The sequence below is a fragment of the Rhinatrema bivittatum genome, unplaced genomic scaffold, assembly GCF_901001135.1.
Source record: "Rhinatrema bivittatum unplaced genomic scaffold, aRhiBiv1.1, whole genome shotgun sequence".
NCBI classification, from domain to species: Eukaryota; Metazoa; Chordata; class Amphibia; order Gymnophiona; family Rhinatrematidae; genus Rhinatrema; species Rhinatrema bivittatum.
The window spans coordinates 23,307-39,472 of NW_021821026.1; the positions used below are offsets into that span (position 1 = coordinate 23,307).

At 39.3% G+C, this 16,166-nt stretch overlaps 1 protein-coding gene across 1 annotated transcript in view; it reads right to left on the reverse strand.

Annotated features, from left to right (window-relative positions):
- The window catches only part of LOC115082377 (serine/threonine-protein kinase LMTK2-like), a 68,998-nt gene that overhangs the window by 22,798 nt on the left and 30,034 nt on the right, over window positions 1-16,166 (reverse strand). The window contains exons 5-6 of the mRNA XM_029586604.1: window positions 15,507-15,625; window positions 14,672-14,759 (exon numbers count right to left, since the gene is read on the reverse strand). Of these exons, the coding sequence (XP_029442464.1) occupies window positions 14,672-14,759; window positions 15,507-15,625 (207 nt within the window). The remainder of the gene's footprint in view (window positions 1-14,671; window positions 14,760-15,506; window positions 15,626-16,166) is intronic.

A 16,166-nucleotide genomic window follows, 5' to 3' on the forward strand; every position in this document is an offset into this window, starting at 1 on the left:
CGACCTTGCTTTACTGGAGCGCTCTCTGCGCCGCTTTTTGTGGAGGGGACGGAGGGCACGTGTCCCTCTATCCCACCTTAAGGTAGCCTGGAAGAGGGGTGGAATGGGGGTCCCGGATCTGGGGCTCTACAATGTGGCTAGCAACCTCCGTCTTTTACGAGACTGGATTACGGATAAATCTAACTGGGTGGACCTAGCGGCGGAAAAGACCCTAGTTGCACCGTACAATTTACATTTTGTATTGCAAGCTGACATTAGACTCTTCCCGATTTCGGGGGAAGTTAAATTATTGGTGGGCCCTGTCCGTCGTGCTTGGTCACACCTTACTGATTATCTGGGTGTTTCCCGGCTATGTGCCTATTTGTTACCTATTGAGGGGAATCCAGAGTTTACCCCGGGGTCTCACACGGCGGGCTTCCGACATTGGGCGTCCCAGGGGGTGACATTGTTAGGCCATGTCTTGGACCTCCAAGGTAAAATGCTCCCCTGGGCTGAACTACGTAAATTATATGGGTTGCCTGCAGGCCATGTATTTTCTTATCTGCAACTACACCATTACATTGTTTCTCTGCCAGGTGAGAGTGTACAGGCCGAGCCCTTTTATAAGCTGGAACGATTTCTTTCTTTGGGACACGCTCTATCCCCGTCTCTTTCCCATTACCACAAGCATTTTGAGGTGCCTGCGGCCCAGGGGCTGTGGCGGTTATTACGAGACCGTTGGGAAACTGACTGCCCTTTCCACTTGACAGACAATATGATTAAAATGGGATTTCGTTCTCTTGTTACTGTGACCTCCACTCACTACTACAGAGAAATGCAATTTAAATTTTTGTGGAGAGCTTATGTTTCGCCTCTGGCGGCCTGTCGCTCTCACCTCACGCCTTCGGCTTTATGTATCAAATGTAATCTTCAAGCGGGCTCTTTGAGCCATATGTTTTGGGACTGTACATATATCAGAAAATTTTGGGTACGGGTACTGCATTATTTGAATGCCTTACTGCAGATATCGGTTTCTTTGTCACCAAGGGCTCTATTGTTTGATTACCTCCCATTGCGGACCGTGCGTACTGTTTCCATACGCCTTCTGTTTTTAAAGGCGTGCTATGTGGGGAAACAGCAGATTCTACTGCAATGGCGAGAGTCGACTTCACCATCTTACTGGCAGTGGTGGAACTCCCTACATCGTCTGATGCATATGGAATCTCTCTCACTTCATATCTCTCCCATCTATAGGAGTCGTTTCTTGAAGATTTGGGAACCTTATTTGCAGACTCTTCCGCATCGAGCTCGCAGTTTAATTCTTAACACTATTTAAGTTTTTTTTTTCCTTTGCTGGTTTCTGTGATACTGTCTGCACCCTAGGTACTGTGGACTTCCGCGTTTGATTTTTTGCTTCCTATCTCCACGACTATTGGACCCCTTTTGTCTCGGAACCCTGGTTTGGTTTGGGGGGGGTGGATGGGGGGAGGGGGGTTTTAGCGACTGTTTAATCCAGTTCATGTTCCTGCTTGTGGTGAGGTTGCAGATACACCTTCCTCACTATACTAGTTGTATTTGTTTATCTGAAACTAATAAAATGTTTTTCCTAAAATAATCATCGATTTTCCTTTTCATTACAGTTCATGAATTAAATAGTAACTTATCTGGAAAGTTGTTCATGTATTATTTCACATGAAGCTGTCAGCCACTTCTGGTTCAATCACAAACAAAAGGGATCGGCTTCTACTAAAGCTACATCTAAGTCTTTCACCATCCTCCAGAATATAGAATTTTAAGATGAAAAGAGATATAGAATTTTAAGATGAAAACGGGATCGCATCAGCAAGCCTTTTGACGACGTGCTTGGTGCTACCAAGCCGTCCGGTCTTATCTATCATTTGCGACCCGATATAATTCTATATCTCTTTTCATCTTAAAATTCTATATTCTGGAGGATGGTGAAAGACTTAGATGTAGCGTTAGTAGAAGCCGATCCCTTTTGTTTGTGATTGATTGTTTCATAATTAGGATCGTTGTTTGCTCCTTGTGAGTTTTTGGTTTAGCCACTTATGGTTTCCATGCCCAAATTTATCATGCTGTTAGCCAATTGCAGTCTCTCTGCCCGACACGGTACTGTGTTTCGGACTCTATGCACGTCCTTTATCAAGGGCTCCTTTATAACGACGACATGGCGTATCTCGGCGTTTTTTCCGCCTGTTATAGACCCACATAGGCCATATCTTACATTATCTGTCTGCTGTCAAAAGCTCATTCAAATCATTGTCTTTAGATAGTCTTATTTTGATCCAATTAAAAGAAAAAAAAAAAGGTATGACAACCAGAAAAGAAACCATATATCTATATCACTTTTTTAACCCTTTCTAGATACTGTCTTTTCTCTTAAAAGGCAAAGAAAATCTATGAAGAGTGATGTATTGTAGCTTTTAAATTCACATCTAATGCAAGTCTGTGCTGATAAAAATAGACAGGCACACTGAAAAAAAGAGACAAACATACCACTGAACTATACCAAACACTCTAACACATGAAAAATATTAACACTTTCACAATAAGCATGGTTAATGGAAGGTTACATAGAAACATAACAGCAGAAAAAGACCGTATGGCCCAGCAGAATAGCAATGTGCACAGGAAAAATTTTCATTTGTTTTCAATTCAAGTAAAAAAGGTTTCCCATATTAATTCCAAAATACACATCCCTTCTACTTATTTTCAGAAGTTTAAGCATATAAATGCCATTTTACATGAATAAAACAATTTTATGCTTGTGAGTTGTTACTTTATATGTCTATTTGTACTTACATGCAAAAAAATCAAATTTTATATGCATAAAAAAAAACTTTACATGCATAACCACCAAAAACAAAAAGAACAAATGAAAAACAGATAGGGAAAATTCAGCAACAAAGAAAGAGAAAGCAGAAAAACAACATGCACATTAAATTCTTCATCCAAAAATCAATGATGTGGGAAGTGCAAGTCTCCAATTTGCTCACCAGCTCCAAAAACTGAGAACTTCAAACAAAATATTTGTTCCAAAGGCCTCGTATCTATTGTGTTCCCCCATTATCTTAGCTGACATACTATAATTAACAGCACTCATCTGAAAACTACTAGGGCCAAATGCCTCTTCATCAGCCATTTTCCAGATCAGTTGAAATAGCTAACAAAAGAGAATGCCTATCCCTTCAATGTACTTGAGAACAGGCAAAGTTATATAATGATGATCCTGGAGTGCTGGGTATAGTTCTGGAGCCCATACCTTCAGAAGAATTAAGACAGGGTGGAGGCAATTCAGAGGAGGACTATGAAATGGTCTGGGTTCTGCACCAGAAGCCCTAAGAGATAAGACCTAGGGATCTAAATATGTATATACTTCTACATATTTTTCTTTGGACCCAATGGAAGGAAACACACGATTCCTCATAACCCAAACAATATCGTCTATCTTGAGTTTTCATAAAATAAAGATGAAAGGCAATAACTGCTACTTCATGTCAAGTAATAATTAACAGGGTCATTTATCAAATCGCGTTACGGCCCTAACGCCCGTGAACGTCATAAAGCATGTGTTATTTTTAGTCAAAGGGGAGGGTTTTGAGCAGAGTTTATGAAAATGAGAGGTGTTTAACATTGCTCACGATAGCATTATGCATGCTATCGCATGTTTTAACACCGGAAATAACTACACCTTTTTTCCTGGCATTATGCTATGCGATATGCCCGACCAGGATTTGCGATAAATATGTGCCCTCATACCTCTGATTGTGCATAGAAAACTGCCCACAAACCCTAGACCACCACCAAAAGCTCACTTCGAGTTACTAGTTGACCCTCCTACATTGGTATAAATAGTTTACTAATATGAGAGCCTTATAAGGGTCTCTCTCTCTCTCTCTCCCCAGGAGCAGCCTAAAACATGGAAATGTCTGTCTGGGCACTTTGCAGCTTATGAAGGGAAAATATTGCTGGTACAATAAATTTAACGTGCGTTCTGGTAAAATAGTGTGCGTTGTGGTAACTCAAAAATTACCCTAACCGCGTGCCTTTTTTTGTTTTGTTTTGTTTTTATCTCGGGCGTTGTTCATACGAAGTTTATAGCAAAATGATGAATCTAGGCCTAAATTAGAAACTGTTACTTGTAAATCATTTTAAAGCTGTTGACAGACTAAAGTTCACCACCAAATCTTCAAGTACTAGCAATAGCTAAATTAGCTCTCTTTAAAATACATCACTGCCATCCCTTCTTCAACGGCCCCATCTTTGTCACAGTCATCTAGGCCTGCATGATTTTCCACCTGGATTCCTGTAATCCACTCTACACTGGGATTCTAAAACTCAACTGGGACCTGGCAACTCAAAGAGAATGTTATGGTTGGAATGTTACATGCAAGCAAATTCGAAGGGATTACAGTAATTTATTTATTTATGCAATTCTTATATACCGTGATTCAGAACACATGGTTCTATCTTTACGGTTTACAATATAACTAAAATACCAGTAAGAAGCAGAAAATACAATAAAAAGATAAAATAAGGGGTAATTAAATATTTCAAGATAAACTAAAAAGCTAAAAGCTAAAATAGAATTAAAATAGTTAAGAAAATAAATAGATAAAATAGAGGAAGACATGTGGATTCCAACTTTCAATAGAATTTTAAGTCTCGGATCCTTAGGCTTGTTGAAAGCACCATGTTTTCAAATCTTTCTTAAATCGTTTAGGATTTTAAAACCTCTACAATGGCTTCTGACACTATCATGCCAAGTTTAAAATATTGGTCTTGGCGCATAAGACCCACAATGGCTGCATTCAATTCTCTCAGTTATCTTCTCATCCTGTGAAGTACATTTCTTGCCTTTTGCGTTTGCTGCCACAAGACTGCCTAGTTGTGCTGGCCACCTAAGGAACCATATCTCACAAGCACCAGAAATAGACCCAATCCATTGATACCCTCTGCCAAACACTGTAAATAAACTCATTTTACTTCAGTTCCAACAACTAGCTCAAAACCTTTAAAAAGATCTTGAAAACTTTATTTGAGAAAGCCTTCCAAGGCTGAATTTTATGATGACAGCATTCTATGGTGTACCAAGTAGATTTTATCTGTTTTGTTTTTATTTATGATTGTTTAAATACTTTTGTCTGCTTTATTGTTTTGATGTATTTATGATTGTTTTTGTAAACAATCTTTTGAATTTTAAGATATATTGCGGCATATAAATGATTTTAAATAAATAATAAATATGTCTCCTAGTCTTCAGGAAATTCCTAAGAACATGGTCCACAGCCATAACTTGAGTTTCCTTGTTCTGAGCAATCTTGGTTCATAGAACACTGCTAGACAGAATTGGTTACAAACTTTGATTTAATTAAAATTGCCCTGTGCATACCAAATATTGCCCTGTGTTTCCTCTCTCGTGTTACACATCATTGTGATTTCCATCTTTTGATTTACTCATTGTATTCATTTACCTCATTGTGATTTTCCTTTTGATGTATTTCTTAACTGTGATTATTATCCATGTAATGTATTTATTTTGCTATACTTTACTTCCATTGTAGTTTCTAAATTGTTGTAAAATGTTTTAGAAGTGTGAAATAAAACAAAGAAAGAGTATAAAAAACATGTAATCTTTCCTTCACCAATTTCTTAGAAAACCAAAGTATTTTTAGATTTAAGTCGGGCAATCATGTCTGTTCCTGTTACTTTCTCTCTTCTCTCAGACCCCCTTCCAAAACACCCACTACTTAAACTCACACCCCCTTCCCCTATTACTCACTCAAGCATCTCCTCAACCCCCACAACTACTCACCAACATTCCTGCATGTTCCTGGCTCCATACAGCTCTGTGTCACGGTGCCTGTACTCCCTTCTCCTTTAGGCAATTATCACAACAATAGTATGGGCGTATAGGTATAGCACAGCTCAAATTTTCTGAGCATCATGCAGGGCCATGAGTCAGCAGCAAGTTACTACTGCATATCCAGTAATTCTTCCAAACCTCACAGAACAGCCAAAAGAGACAGTGATTAGGCACTGAAATGCCAAAAATACTGCCAGTCAAATACCTGAAAATAATCAATATTGCACAAAAAAAGAAACATTTTTTCAGTGCAAAAGAAATTCTAGAACAAGGGGTCATAACATGAGGAGGTACATGGTTTTTATTTATTCTTTTTTATATTGCTGTGCACCGCTTTAATTGGTCTTGTGAAAGGCTGGGAAAGTAGTTTAAAAGATTTTTAAAACAAAAAAAAAAAAAAAAACACTTCAGGAGTAATATCATGAAACACTTTTTAACAGAATGCCCTCCTGGAGTAGGTGGTAGAGGCAAACAAAGCAAACAGACTTCAAGAAGCCATGAGATAAGCAGAAAAAAAAGTGAAGCGATAGCAGAAGAATCAACTGGCAGCACAGCCTGCCAGCAGGTTGCTAGTACAATGATAAAGTTCTAGTAAAAATGCAGGCTTCTTATAATGCCAAGTCTGTCTGGCAGGCTATAGGCTCCTCATGTTGACAAGATCAAAGCAGTGCATTGATGGTGGCAGACCACCATCCAAAAAGGCCAGAGACACCTAAGATGACGGATGTTTGCTTAACAGTCGCACTGGTGATTTTGGGACTTTGTAGTTGGAAATGGGAGGTGAGGGGAAGGGGTGCTAGGTGTAAACTAAAAATGGATCTTGTATGCTCAGCTATTCAGAATAGTAAAACACAATGGAAGATAATGATAAGAGAGGAAATGTGGAAAAAAGGATTTGCATTCACAAAAAAGCGGGGAGTAGTTTGCTTGTTACGGCGGTTACTACCCCAAACCAAATAAGCCTGATACTTCACTTTCAATGCATATCCAGCATAGCTCTCTGCTTCAACGGCAGGGGGAATGAAGAAAAGTGGATCTATATACAGTCAACAACCAACAAGGACTGAATTACATAGTCTGGGTAAACAAATAAGCATGGGTGTAGCTTGCTTATTGTGGCAGTTACTACCCCTAACTAATTAAGCTAGATATTTCACTTAGATGCAGTTCCAACACTGCTCTCTACATTAATGGTGGGGGTGGAAGGGAAATAGAACCAAAAGGTTACTAAGAGCCAAGAGAAACAGATAAGTATGAAAAAAAAAATGTGAAGCTTGCTGGACAGACTGGATGGGCCATTTGGTCTTCTTCTGCCGTCATTTCTATGTAAAACTGTTTTTTGATAATGAGTGAGATCCTAAAGGCCACTATGGTCTATGGGTGACAGCTTGGCTAAATCCTTGGCAGTATGGATACAGATAACTGAACGACTGAATGGAGCAATAGGTCTTTTTCTACTGTCATCTACTGGGTTACAATGAGATAAAAGTAATGGGCAACATGCAGGCTTATTGTTTGCATATCATTTGCTGGCCGTGCTTCAGATGTTCCCATTCATTCTAATATGCCTTCCATATTAGTTTATGTACCTGACATAGTCCAGTCCTTACCACACGTCCTATTATGGCCCTAATAAAAAATAAATTTCACATTGGTATGCAGGTTCTGCAGCCATATGCTTTAGCCTGTAGAGTAGGGAATGATACTGTCAGAAAAGACTGTACTCCTATTTTGCTGAAAGATAATGTGCCGTTTTTAAGATAAGTTTTTGGGATGGACAGGAAACTAGTCATATGGCAAACTGCAAACAAGATGGCCGGGGATCCAACCTGCAATGAGAGAAAATGCAAAGAGCTTCCTACAACTGCTTGTGTTGATGTGAAGCCTCTTTTGCCAAAAAGGAGCTGTGTGCAGAATTAATTTCTGTATAAAGATATTCTGTAGGAGGAAGTCAACATTATTCAAATGTAAACACCTTTTCTATAATAGCTCTCTTTCTTCATAACAATTTGTCATTCTATCAGCAGAGGATTTGCTGTGCTGACAAACTGGCTACACATGGCAATTGAATATATAAAAGGTTAATAAGCATACCACCTCACTATTTTTAAACCAGGCAAAGTGCTATGACAGTAAGAGTTACACCATTAGGTAATATAAATTAACAGTACCAGAAATACCATGTAAACTACTACAGGATTATTTCAATCCAAATTAAAAGGGGTTAACCAAAAAGAAAACACATTTTATAATGTAACAAAGCTACAGTACACTAACTCCAGATACAAAGTAACCAGGTTTTTTTTAAAATTTTGCTTCTACTGTCTGCCTAGTCTACCAAGAAATAATTCCGCCTCCTTGCTAATCCCAGAAGCTGTGTGTGTTTTATGCATCAGTATTTAGAGACTGAGTGAATTAAACTTCTTCTTAGATAGATATAAGGTTAGTCAATTCTGTAACAAGAGATAAATATCCCCCGGCCCCCCCCCTCCCCAAAAATAATAATTTGGAATATACTTGGCATTGGGTTCTGCAATTTTAACCATAATTTTCCTGAATCTTTATTTATTTTTAATGATCTTGGTCCATGATTACCAAGACATTGCCCACAGTTGGAAAATGGGTGTGATCATGAATTTTTGACCCATTTTTAGCTATCAGGTGATTGGGGGAAGAGAGAAATTCTTAGTTTTGTATTTAAAAGTCTCTTTGATCCTGAGAATAAGAATTTATGAGCTTCTCTAGTACAGAGGTTCCCGAACACTGCCCATCAAGTTTTACAGGACACCCTTAATGAGCAGGCATGAAATCTATTTGCATACACTGAAAAATCTACATATGCAAATTTATTTCATGCATATTCATTGTGGATTTCATGAAAACCCAACTGTTTGTGGCGTCTGTATCCAACCATAAAAGTGTGCCATTTATGTACAATTTATGAAAACTATTTCAACAAAAATTTACAGCATCACTATCAAAAAGACAATATGTAGCATTATAGTGATGGACTGACAATATTTCCACTTATTTTCGATCCACTCCTTACTCCATATTCTCTGTGAATATTCAAATAAGACTCTAATCCAGATGTTATCTATATTCCCCATAAGAAATATATGAAATTACATTTTTAAAGAGTTAAGATGACCACCTTTAATCTCATAGCCAATGACATTATGAACAGGTCCCAGCAGCACGGCACCTCAACGGGTACAACAATGGCCCCAGGTATCGCGAATCTGTAAGTGGCGCAATTTGAAGAGCGCTTTCTGTATCCAACTGAACATTTTAAATACATTAAGACATGGTACAGATATATTGACAATATTTTTCTGATACGAGTATCGGAGAACCATCTTCAGCGGTTCATTATGTGACTCAATTCACAAGATTTGAATCTACAGTTCACTATGAGGTGCGGTACTGAAAAAATATCTTTCTGGACATCTGGATATCTAAACAAGGAAATAAGTTGGAAACATCCTTATATTGAAAACCATCCGAGAGGAATAATCTAGTTTTCACCCGAGTGGTATAAAAAATAATTTGCCAATAGGACAAATTTTGAAAATAACAGCGCATCTGTTCAAAGAAGCTGACTTCCTAACACAGGAACTGGAACTGAGAGTACGATTGTTGGAACAGGATTATCCTTTTCATATAATTAGAAAGGCTTATAAAAAAAAGAGCTATGCATGCAGAGCGCACTTGGCTTTTACTTGATAGAGTCACCTCTGGCGTGTGTACTTCAGCATTCACATTTAGCAGGAATGATTGCTCACATCATCTGTAAACATTGGGAAGTGTTAGCATTGCATTCTATACTCAAGTCACCCCCCCTTTGTTTGCATACAAAAGAGGCAGAAACATTAGGGATTTAGTTGTACACTCTTTCTTCCTTGGAAATTGCCACTTCAATAGTCCCTATTAGTGGACACAACCCTTGTGGTAAATGTAACTTTTGTATTCAATCTGTCCTAGGCACACAATGGACTGGACCCGTCTCAGGAAAAACTATCCAGTTCCACAGTAATACTGTCTGTCCATTCATGTTGTGTATTTTCTCGTGTGCTTGTGATAAGATTTACACTGGCCGAACCAAACGCAGTACAAGAACACAACTGACAGCATAAAAGCTGCATGAATATGTACAAGACTCAGGCTCCTATTGAGAGCAGTCATTTTACTTTAAGAAAATATTTAACGGCAAATAAGAAATCACAGTTTACTGAATAACAAAATGGGTGCATATGCATTGTAATTGTTAAACAATTCCTAGAAATGTGTTAGCAACATTCAACCCGATGAAAAGTGTTTCACAAGTATATCATGCTGTCAACTATATTGCATCTGGTAAAATTATGCATGACTGAGAGTTGATGATTTTAATGCATTTATTTTCTTTATGGAAAATTGAAGTTATATAAATTATGAGAATGTGGATTATGGGTATCGCAGGTAACTAAATGAAAGGGGAATTATTTGTTTTAAACATGATATAGATATTTGTACAATTTATTTGTTTAAATAAAACACAAACAAATAAATGTTTGATATAATGTAGAGCAGGGGTCAGCAACTTTGTTCCTGAAATGCAACAATCAGGCCTGGCTTTCAGGACATCCATAATGAATATGCATGAGATAGATTTGCATACTATTGAGACAATGCAAGCAAATATACCTAATACATATTAATGTGAATATCCTGAAAAACAGACCTATTTGTGGCAATCCAGGACTGGAGTTGCCTACCTTTGACATAAAATTAAGCATCTATATAATTTGTACTATTAAAAAAACCCAAAAAATTACTTATTTTGATCTGACAATTTCCTTCTGCTCATTTGGTCCTACAGTTTAATCGGACCCAGGACTGGGATCTGACACCATAAAATGTTTTGGGGAAGAGAAAGGGGGGAACGGTGCTCTCTGCCTATTTCTTTGGCCTTCCAGCTCAATCAGAAACTACTGAAGTTACGGCCTAGGAGCTAGCCCTAGCCCCCACCTGCTCCATTTTTAAATTCCTTCAATGCAGAGTAATCAGTGTCACAGCAGTCCTTTGGCTAAGCAGCACGTCATCATGGATCCCCTCCAGAGCACCTCTGAGCCAATCATCAAGTGTAGCTGCTGCACAAAGTCTGTAGCTCCCTTCCCGTAGGGCTGTGAATAAGGTTCCTGCAGCATTTCTAGCAACATATGGTGACCATTTTAAGCTCTTGGATTTTTGCAAGCACCCTCTCTTTAGAAGACTATTTTTTAATGAGATGTTCTTTTCACCAACTTTACATTTTCACAATTGTTTATTAATGGGGCAGCACTGGACTGTCTCAATAACAACTTACAAATGCAGCTAAAAAACTTATTTTTAAGTTAAATAGAGTAGCTCAAAGAGATACAGAATACTAACATAAGAACATAAGAACATAAGAAAATGCCATACTGGGTCAGACCAAGGGTCCATCAAGCCCAGCATCCTGTTTCCAACAGTGGCCAATCCAGGCCATAAGAACCTGGCAAGTACCCAAAAACTAAGTCTATTCCATGTAACCATTGCTAATGGCAGTGGCTATTCTGTAAGTGAACTTAATAGCAGGTAATGGACTTCTCCTCCAAGAACTTATCCAATCCTTTTTTAAACACAGCTATACTTACTGCACGAACCACATTCTCTGGCAACAAATTCCAGAGTTTAATTGTGCGTTGAGTAAAAAAGAACTTTCTCCGATTAGTTTTAAATGTGCCCCATGCTAACTTCATGGAGTGTCCCCTAGTCTTTCTACTATCTGAAAGAGTAAATAACCGATTCACATCTACCCGTTCTAGACCTCTCATGATTTTAAACACCTCTATCATATCCCCCCTCAGTCGTCTCTTCTCCAAGCTGAAAAGTCCTAACCTCTTTAGTCTTTCCTCATAGGGGAGTTGTTCCATTCCCCTTATCATTTTGGTAGCCCTTCTCTGTACCTTCTCCATCGCAATTATATCTTTTTTGAGATGTGGCGACCAGAATTGTACACAGTATTCAAGGTGCGGTCTCACCATGGAGCGATACAGAGGCATTATGACATTTTCCGTTTTATTCATCATTCCTTTTCTAATAATTCCCAACATTCTGTTTGCTTTTTTGACTGCCGCAGCACACTGAACCGACGATTTCAATGTGTTATCCACTATGACACCTAGATCTCTTTCTTGGGTTGTAGCACCTAATATGGAACCCAACATCGTGTAATTATAGCATGGGTTATTTTTCCCTATATGCATCACCTTGCACTTATCCACATTAAATTTCATCTGCCATTTGGATGCCCAATTTTCCAGTCTCACAAGGTCTTCCTGCAATTTATCACAATCTGCTTGTGATTTAACTACTCTGAACAATTTTGTGTCATCTGCAAATTTGATTATCTCACTCGTCGTATTTCTTTCCAGATCATTTATAAATATATTGAACAGTAAGGGTCCCAATACATGGCTTTCATTTACAGCCCCAGCTGCCAACACTGTCGACTAGTTCTGCCTTTTTCCTGTTGTAAACAGGAGGGCAACTCTTGAAAAGTAACATTAGATGAGACCAGCCTTAGTTCTGATTAACCAGTCAGGCCCTATAAAGCCTTAAGCTGCCATAGATTAGTTTTCTTATAAATCTTTTTTTTATTACCTGAAATTCTTACTGGACGGCTAACTGCCTAGTAATAACCTTAAACGGTTGTCAACATGCAATGCTGGTGATGAGAAACACTTCAGCATGAAGTGCTCTATTAAACACTTTGGAACTTTTCCAAAAAATACCTCCCCCACAACTGGTATAGTGCATTCAAGCTTTAGCTGGAATTAGTGCTCCTGAAATTGCACACTCAAACCATCAATACTGTAAAATGATCTACATATGCAACTGCATTTACCAGATGGCTCAGCGAGGGGGCCCAAAACTGCCAACCAACTACAGTTGGTCTCTAGAAACCTAACGAGAATTGTGTCTCGCCTAAGTAAGGAACATGTCCAAAACTACTTGCCACAATATGTATTTACCAGTGATGTCCTCATTTTGACTACAGGATAAGACGATGAAATTAAACTGCTACATTAAAATTCTCATGTGATCTTATATAATTATTGTAATACTGTCCATGAAAACAAATTCATAATGGGGTAGATTTTTTAAAAGTACGCGCATGCGCATACTTTTGTTCGCGCAACTGGCGCGAATAAAAATCTGGAGTCGGCGCGTGCAAGACTGAACAAAATCGGCAGCCTGCCTGCGGCCTCGGAGGGGACTTTTTTTTGTTCCCCCCCCCACCTTTCCCTCCCTGCCCCTATCTAACCCACCCCCAGCCCTAACTAAATCCCCCTCCCCTACCTTATTCCGTTGAGTTACGCCTGCCTCTGGAGCACTCGGCCCCGCCCCCGGACCTCTGCCACGCCTCTGGCCCCGCCCACGGACCACCACCACGACCCGGACACACCCCTGAACGCCATGCCGCCCCCAACACGCCCCCCAAGCAAAAGCCCTGGTACTTACGCGCGTCCCGGGGCTTTGCGTGTGCAGCAGCCTATGCAAAATAGGCGCGCAAGTGCCCTGCCCGTGTAAATCCGGCAGGATTTACGTGCACAGGGCTTTTAAAATCTACCCCAATATATTTTTAGAAATTTGCAATCTCAGGCTCCAAACAACTAAAACCCCATAAAGTTGAAAAGAGGGGGAAGGTAACTGTTAAGCAGCCGTGCAGGTGCACATGTATGCCAGCTCACACCAATAGATGCCACCATTTTATACCATACACATGTAGGTTATAAAATCGGCAGTACGTGCGTACATATGCGGGGGTATTTTGCCAGGCACGTACGCCCAGTCCGTTCTGGTAAAGGACAGGACTTTCTAACCCTGCTAGCTAGATAGCCTCCCCTTTTACCCTATTAGTCCCAAACCTTCAAACCCCACTGACTAGCCCTGATTTTTTTTTTTTTTATTTTAAAAGTTACACACCATCCATAGCAAAAGTAAAGTTACAGGACAGGGGATCCCGGCACACGCAGACTTCATGTTATAGACCCAGACCACCCATGTCTCACCCCTTTTTTTTTTTTTGCCTTTTCAATCTGTGCATACACCAGAGGATACGTGCATACTTGGGCACTTCTTAAAATCCACGCAGAGAGCACCGGCTCGAGACACGCCCATATCTCCCGGCTTTGGCGCACGTAGAGCTTTTAAAATTCACCTTTAAGAGTATAACAGAACAAAGTGCACATGTTCGAACTGCCAAAACAAGCCATTTAAATTCAAAAATATTTTCCCATCAATTTAGTGGTTGGCACAAACACAAAAGTCTTAATTTAACCTCAGTGAAGCAAAAAGTCCCTGCAAAGCCCACTGGAGCTTCGCATGCTCACACTATGGATTCCTGATAGACTCTGGAGGATAGAGGCCAGGCATAAGCCTTCAGTTGCAAAAAGTCGTAACCATAACAGAGCGCTAGAATTTACTTTCAGTATAATTACTGTGTATGTTCCGCAAGAAAGCATTCAAGGAACTAGATGTACAAACTGCTATTAAAAAGATGAAGTTAACATGCACAACAGATATAACCGTCCTGACCTAAAAATTGACACTGGCCTATATTTATTATGAGTATTCCTGGAAATGGCTGGAATTATGTTTCCAAATTAAGCTGGGAAAGCTTCAGCTATGAAATACATAGTGCACAAGTACAGTCCTACAATGTTCTTGACCAGTAAGATCATTCAATTGGTAAATAATAAATCAGTAAACATTGAAAAGTAGAAACCTCAGACTTACCAAGTCACAAAATTCAAACACCAAAAGGTAAGGGATGGATTCCACACACTGCCCCACACATTGTATGATATTTGGATGCTGAAGGATGCTACAAATAAAGTTGAAACAAGGAACTTTAAAAACTCACCACAATATGCTTAGAAATATGTACAAGAATAAAAAAAAGGGCTTCATTTCTCTAGTGGAAATGACTTAAATAAACTTAAGCAGCGCATGACAGAACAAAACATAGCACATGACCACAATATCATGCACCACAAAACATAGATCAATATTAAATGGTAAACAATACGTAGAGCTAAAAATAAATCCACTGACTCACAATGTAAAGACTACAGCAGCTAATACTTTTACATCTTACAAAATATTACTTCTGCTGATTTTTTTTGTACATAACTTTCACTACTAAATATATTGTAAATTCATCATAAGAGCACTAACACTATGAAGTTGTTTCCTTCAGCCTAATAGCCCTGTGGCTGAGGGGAAGAAAACCGGGTTCGGTTCTCGAACCTGCTGCTTGGGCCCAGATGAGAACACGGCAGCATGGAAAGGTACATCATCCAGTGGCCAGATTCGGGCTGCGAGTGCACCCCAGTCAGCCACGGTTTTAGAACCCTGGCTGAGAAGCGTCACAGCAAATGAAAGCTCCTGGCACCAGCGTTCCAGCGAGTTGGGAGTCCAAAGAATCAGAAGAAACTGCCAGAACAGGGGGACCCCCCACTCCCTCACTGCTTACAATAAGGAAGGAAGGAAGGAAGGAAGGAAATCTGCTTTGAAAATGTATAAACCCATTCCATCTTTAAACAAGTCAGCTTATTTCGATTGAACTTACCAGTATGGCTCTCCATTTTTTAAAAACTGTTCTTGTTCTTTGGTGCCGGCACTTGCTTTTAACTCCTGTACTATTGCTCTTGCTACACTGGTATCCGTGTAGACCTCCCCAAGCAGAACCTGAGTGAAAACAATGGATTCATTCAGCTTTATATAGGTTCAGTCACACTTAAACAGGAAGTTTCATAGTTCCTTTAAAACCAGAATTACAGCAACAAACAAAAACATGGAAGAAACCAAGGCCAGTGCAAACAGGTGCGGAAAGGATGTTTTCTGGACTGTGCGCCAGAACTTAATCAAAAGCTGTGATAAATCTAGCCTCGGTCCTTAAAGTTATTCCAGCCATCGTGATGATGTCTTGACTAATTTCTCAGAGGCACTCTTTTTTTCTGGAAATGTATATAAGAATGGATTAGATAATTTTTATTTTTTTTTAAATGTGCTGCTTTTTGGGAAACAAAGCTAAAAATTTTAGCAAAATTAACCTGTCAAAAAAAAAAAAAAGGAAGATATACTCTGGGGCTCATTTAAAACTTGATCTGGCCATCTATCAAGTGCCTTATTGATTAAAAAAAACAAAGAGGGCTATGTCAGCCCATCTGATTAGCTAATGCAGCCTTTTATCCAATAACTAACATGCAGCCATACAGCTGCAGAAAAG